General features: G+C 51.0%; 2 protein-coding genes across 6 annotated transcripts in view; one reads left to right on the top strand and one right to left on the bottom strand.

Annotated features, from left to right (window-relative positions):
- The window catches only part of POLR2F (RNA polymerase II, I and III subunit F), an 11,478-nt gene extending 8,673 nt beyond the window's left edge, over positions 1-2,805 (bottom strand). The window contains exons 1-2 of the mRNA XM_019664625.1: positions 2,676-2,805; positions 1,115-1,184 (exon numbers count right to left, since the gene is read on the bottom strand). Coding sequence (XP_019520170.1) covers positions 1,115-1,184; positions 2,676-2,695 — 90 coding nt within the window. The 5' untranslated portion in view covers positions 2,696-2,805. The remainder of the gene's footprint in view (positions 1-1,114; positions 1,185-2,675) is intronic.
- Positions 2,806-2,896: 91 nt separating this feature from the next.
- Positions 2,897-5,718, top strand: part of CUNH22orf23 (chromosome unknown C22orf23 homolog) — an 8,900-nt gene continuing 6,078 nt past the window's right edge. For 3 of the 5 annotated variants that reach the window (XM_019664634.1, XM_019664635.1, XM_019664631.1), the window contains exons 1-3: positions 2,897-3,197; positions 3,440-3,551; positions 4,779-4,841. In XM_019664634.1, coding sequence (XP_019520179.1) covers positions 3,449-3,551; positions 4,779-4,841 — 166 coding nt within the window. In that variant the 5' untranslated portion in view covers positions 2,897-3,197; positions 3,440-3,448. Of the gene's footprint in view, positions 3,209-3,439; positions 3,552-4,778; positions 4,842-5,718 lie in introns of all 5 variants that reach the window. The other 2 variants (XM_019664633.1, XM_019664632.1) reach the window with 2 other exon arrangements.

The following is a 5,718-nucleotide window of genomic DNA, read 5'->3' as shown; positions in this document are numbered from 1 at the left end:
ACAGCGTAGGCTGCAGCCCCTGTGGCAGTGGGTTGCCATGGGCTACCGTGTGTAGCCAGCAGCCAGCGTGAGGGGCCAGCAGCCGCAGTGAGCGGCCGTCCAGAAGCCGGCAGCTGATCTGCCTCACCCAGGAAGAGCACAATGATGGTGCCAACTTGGGCCAGTGAAGCAACGTCCTCCACGACTAGACTGAAGAACAAAAAGGACAGCAACTTGTCTGTTCCCCTTCCCCCAAGTCCCCAGCGCTGTTCCCATCCCCCAATTCCCCAATAAAAATCTTTAAAAAAAAGAGGGGCTTTGACTTCCTGGACTAAAAAAGTCAAGGGATCCCTCTCTCCCCAAGAGACATAAAGCACTTCTTCCTCCATCAGTCACACAAGACAGAAAGCCCTATTTCATTCATGAAGCCAGTAACCCATGCACCTAGTTGCTCAAGCCAGAAACCTGGGAGTCATCCTTGCATCGCCCACTTTCTCAGCCCCATATCCAATCCACCAAAATCTCTCTTTCATCTGTTTTCTTATCACTGACACTAGCAGTGTTCAAGTTCAAGCTACAGGTCTCTCACCTGGAGGTCTCTGAGATTTCCCTAATTGATCTATATCCTTCACACTTGCTCCTCCCCGGTTCGCTCCTCACTCTTGAGGTCAGAATGCTCTTGCTAAAGTGTAAAACTTTAGATCATGCCACTCCCTGGTTCAAAACTTGTCAGTGGCTTCCTACTACCTTTAGGCTACAAAATCTTGCCTGAGCTGGGCCCTTACCTCTCCAGCTTTATCCCAGGTCACTCTCCCCCTTGATCCTATGGTGCAGAGCACCTGGCACATAATAAACATTCAACGCACATTTGCTGAATGAACGAATGTGACATTTCACCACCCATCAGTGAACTAAATGCCTCAGAAACCATGGAGACTGTGGTTCAAGTGGACAAAAGCCTTCAGGCCCACCCTGTAGGGCTTCTGTGCTACCCAGGACTGGAACTCTCTCTGAGGGTGGTAGTGGCAGGGGCTTTGGTCACAAACAGGAGGCAGATGCCTTCAGGCAATTATCACTGGGCAGCCTGTCTGGCAACCTGGGCTGCAGAGGAGGGAGCCCAGGACTAAATACTGACCTCCTCAGCATTCTCCAAGTCATCTAGCCCTTCATCTTCTTCCACATCGTCAAAGTCGTCGCCATCAAAACTGTACAAGAGGAGGCCAGATAATCAGAGCATCAGTTACTAGAATCAAAGAGGGCAAAGAGTGGCTCAGCCAGTATTTAGGAGGTGCTCAATAAATATCTATAACGAGCGAATCAAACTTCTGTTCTGTTTTACTTCAGACTTACCCCATCAACCCTCAAATTTGGCTAGGACGCATTCATCATCACTGTTTCTTTTCTCTCTCTAGGCTGGATCGTTCCCATCGGCATAGAAACATTTTCCCCATCTTAAAAAACTAACAAAACCTCTCTCCTCCCAGAGAGCCCTATTTCCATGCTCTGCTTGGAAGCAAAATTCATGGATGAGTTGTCCATCGTCAGTCACCGTTTCCAATTCTTTTCTTCCCGTTCTGTCATAATTTCTCTTCAAGAAGACATCCATCCCCACGGCTCCATCAAAACCACTCCTTTCCAGTTTGTGGCTGATTTTTATATTGCTGACCAACGGACTATTCTTGTTCCCATTTAGCTTGACCTTTCAGTGGTACACACTAGACCGCTGCCTCTCGCTCAATACACTCTCCTCACTCTCTTGGTCCCCCCGCCCCACTGGCTGCTCCTTCGCTCCTTTCTCTTCTTCGCCATCCGCAAGCACTGCCTGTTGGAATGCGCTAGCGCTCAGGCATCACCCCTTCTCTACTGACGCTCCCCCTGATGATGTCACCTGTTTCTCAGTTTTGACTGATATACTTCCGCTGACCACTCCCCTATTTTTATCTTCAGAACGAACCTCTGCTCCCGCCTCACACATCGGGAAATCTTTTTGGCCCCAGCTTCAAAATACATCCAGAATTCAAAACCACTTCTCACTACCTGTGCTACGGTCGACTACGACCTCTGCTGGACCTTCTCCCACCTGGACGGCTGCAGCCTTCCCAGACCCTCCTCTGAAGTACCGGTACTTCTATACAGTAAGTCCTCACTTAACGTCAACGACAGGTTCTGTGACTTGAAGCAAAACGGTGCATGACGAAACCAACTTTACCATAGGCTAATTGATATAAACAGGGGTTAAGTTCCTACAGCTTCTCATCAATGTTGGAACAAAACGTTCTTCGAGAACCCGCTGTACTACGTACTTCTACTGCCTAATCTCACACGACCCTGCGTTATCTGTTTATGGGCCTGTCCCCTCTTCTAGAAGGGGGCACATGGAGAGCAAGGGCTATATCTAATACACCTCAATATTCCCAATACGAGGCACAGAACTCGGCGCAGTGGAGTTTGCTGCAAGACACCTTTATCACTGATCCTTTCTGGACCCCAGGGCCTGTACCTTTCTGTGCCCAGTTTCTGGCTATGTTTTTGGTTCCCCGCCCTTCCCTTCTCCAGTTCCGCGGGCCCCCTCAGCAGTCCCAGTCCCCTCGGATACTGTCCCTCCACGCCTGGGTTCTCAGCCTCCTTGGACCCAGGCTCCCGCTTCCCCCGCTCCTTCTGAGGCTCCACAAAGGCCACTTGGCCCCCTCACTCACTTGTCCTCATTGTCTGACATGACGCCCGCACAGCAGTGACTCGGTTCTGCGCCCCAGACCCACACAGGGACCCGCAAACAGCGTGCGCGTCCGCCCCGCACCGCGACACGCGTACTCAGCGCCTGCGCCGTGACCCACAGGCAATCACTTCCGGTAGGCAGACTGGTGTGGTAAGAGTGCGCATGCGAAGAGAGGCGCGCTCGTTACCATGGTAGCCAGAGCGTCTAGCTGCGGGCTCTGGACGCCGAGGTCTCAAAGTGTTTCTGCACGGCCTCCGGCGTGAGGCCGCGGTAGAGCCGTGCTTTGGTCTCCGGAGCCCAGCCGCCGCTCTCTGTGGGAAGGGGCGCACCCAGCCGGGGGTCTTACTTTAGCGTGAGGTTTCAATTTTGGCGTAACACTCAGCAGGCTTCATAGAAGCGCTTTATCTTGCAGTGATGATGAAAGAATCCTAACTGACTAAATTCCAACAGCTATCTTAAGGCCCTCTTCCTCCCCAAAGGCCTTCCTTGCCACAAGCACCAGGTCAAGATGAGGTCTCCTTTCGTGTGTGTGTGTGTGTGTGTGTGTGTGTGTGTGTGTGTGTGTGTGTGTCTGTCTGTCTGTCTGTCTGTCTGTCTGTCTATCTGGTCCGGGTGGGAGGGCAGGGCACTTGGCAATAGATTCTCTTGCAGCCCGACTTCGCTCCCAGACTTTGGGGGAGCGGTGCAGGAGTAGAGATGGGACCTGAGAGACAGAGGGTGTGTCATCGTGGTTTTTCCCTCCAGGGCCCTGCCATGGCTTCCCAGGAGAAGATGGAGGCAGTGACCAAAGGATCGGGGCTCTGGAGCTGCCCCAAGCCAGCCACTTACACCCCTGGGACCTGTGAGCTCCTGAGAGGTCAGTGTGCTTCAAGGACAGAAGAGCGGTGGTAACAATTACCCTCTGTAACTCAGGTCTCCCCTTCATGACCTGTGGCTTAGCAATTGCTATTTTCATTTTACAGAAAGATTCAGGTCCTATAACTTGCAAGTGGCCAAAAGCCAAAGAACCAAGGATTTTAGAGTAGTTAACACCTGTGCATTCCTTAGATCACACTTTCATTTTCCCCTGGGAAGCTTTATCTCCCCCGCCACCCCGCCACCACAGTGGAACCAACTGCTATGTGACTAAAAACCTTTTTCTTCACTGGACTTAGTGCAACCTGTAGTCAGATATTCAGTGTGTCCCATTGGATCAGTCTATCCCTCCATCTATCCCTCTAGCCTGTGAACTCCAGCAGTGCTGGGACTGTTCCTGTTTTGGCTCACCATTACAGCTCCAGCCCCTGGCACATGGTTAATGCTTATTCCTTCACTCACTCGCTTATTCATTCATTCAATTTTTTTTTTTTTTAGATTTTTTTATTGGGGTATTGGGGGTATGGGGACAGTGCTGGGGAATTGGGGGAACGGGAACAGACAAGTTGCTGTCGTTTTTTTTGTTCTTCAGTCTAGTTGTGGAGGACGTTGCTTCACTGGCCCAAGTTGGCACCATCATTGCGCTCTTCCCGGGCGAGGCAGATCAGTCGCCGGCTTCTGGACGGCCGCTCACGCTGGCTGCTGGCTACACACGGTAGCCCATGGCAACCCACTGCAGCAGGGGCTGCAGCCTATGCCGCCGGGGACTCATGGCAGCCCAGCTCCAGGTTGAGCTGTTGTTCAGCATCTTAGCTGTGGAGGGCAGTGTCACTGGTCCTCATATGTGGGATCCGAACCGGGGCCTCTGGCATCCCAAGCCAGTTTTTAACCATCGCGCCACTCGGCCGGCCCCATTCATTCAATTTTTTAAGCCCACTATGTGCTTTAGACATTGTTCCAGGTAATATGGATACAGCATTAAAAAACAAACAAAAAAACAGTAAAAATGTTGGCGCTCATGGAGCTAATATCCTAGTAGGAGGGTAACAAATAATAAATAAGTAAAATGTGTAGAACTTAGATGGCGATGAGTGCTACAGGAAAAAACAAAACAGGAGCAGAAGAGGGAGTACTCAGGTACAGAATGGGGTAGGAGGTGATACAATGTTAAATTTCAGTGAGTGAGATGAAGGCTCAGGAGGCTTCACAGAAGTGCTTTATCTTGCAGTAATGATGAAGGAATCCAGACTGACTAAATTCCAACAGCGCCACATCATGGACACCATGAAAAGTAAGAGGCAGTCCACAGAGGCTTCCTGGGCAGAGGGATTCCGGGCCACGTTTTTCATGCTCCTCCATGTTAACGGGTAGGGGACATCATTTTAAAAGACCCCAATAGTATAGTGTAGTATTTTTCACCCTTGCATCTGGGGAATTGACCTTGAGGGGCCTTTGTTTCTTCCCCCAGACACAGGTCCTGGCACAACAACCAGCCTCCTGAAGTTCGGCTCTAGCCGACCTTCCCAAGAGATCACAGCCCAGTCGAGACTTCCTGTCCAGCCAAAATAGTCTCAAAACTGTCCTGTCTGCAATCTATTCCTCCGTTAAACACATACTCTATGAGCTCTCCAGAGGAAAGGACTGTGTATGTGTCTCATTTGTCGTTTTATTCATTCATAGCTTAGCTAGCAGAAAGAAGAAAACTGGCTGGAGCAGAATTCCAGCTTAGGAAGATCATGCAAAACCTTTCCGTAGCTCACCTCTGACCACACATTGCATGATTTTTTTATATATATTTTTTTAATTGGGGAATTGGGGGAGGGGAACAGCGCTGGGGAATCAGGGGAAGGGAAATAGACAAGTTGCTGTCATTTTGTTCTTCAGTCTAGTTGTGGAGGATATTGCTTCACTGGCCCAAGCTGGCACCATCATTGTGCTCTTTCCGGGTGAGGCAGATCAGTCGCCGGCCTCTGGACGGCCGCTCACAGCGGCTGCTGGCTGCTCATGCTGGCTGCTGGCTACACATGGTAGCTTATGGCAGCCCACTGCAGCAGTGGCTGCAGCCTACGCCGGCACCGGCGACCCACAGCAGCCCAACTCCAGGTCGAGTTGTTGTTCAGCATCTTAGCTGTAGAGGGCAGTGTCACTGGCCCTCATATGTGGGATCC

This window comes from Hipposideros armiger, unplaced genomic scaffold (assembly GCF_001890085.2).
Source record: "Hipposideros armiger isolate ML-2016 unplaced genomic scaffold, ASM189008v1 scaffold_426, whole genome shotgun sequence".
NCBI lineage: Eukaryota > Metazoa > Chordata > Mammalia > Chiroptera > Hipposideridae > Hipposideros > Hipposideros armiger.
The sequence above is the reverse complement of the archived record's forward strand: the minus strand, read 5'-3'. Positions and strand labels throughout refer to the sequence as shown.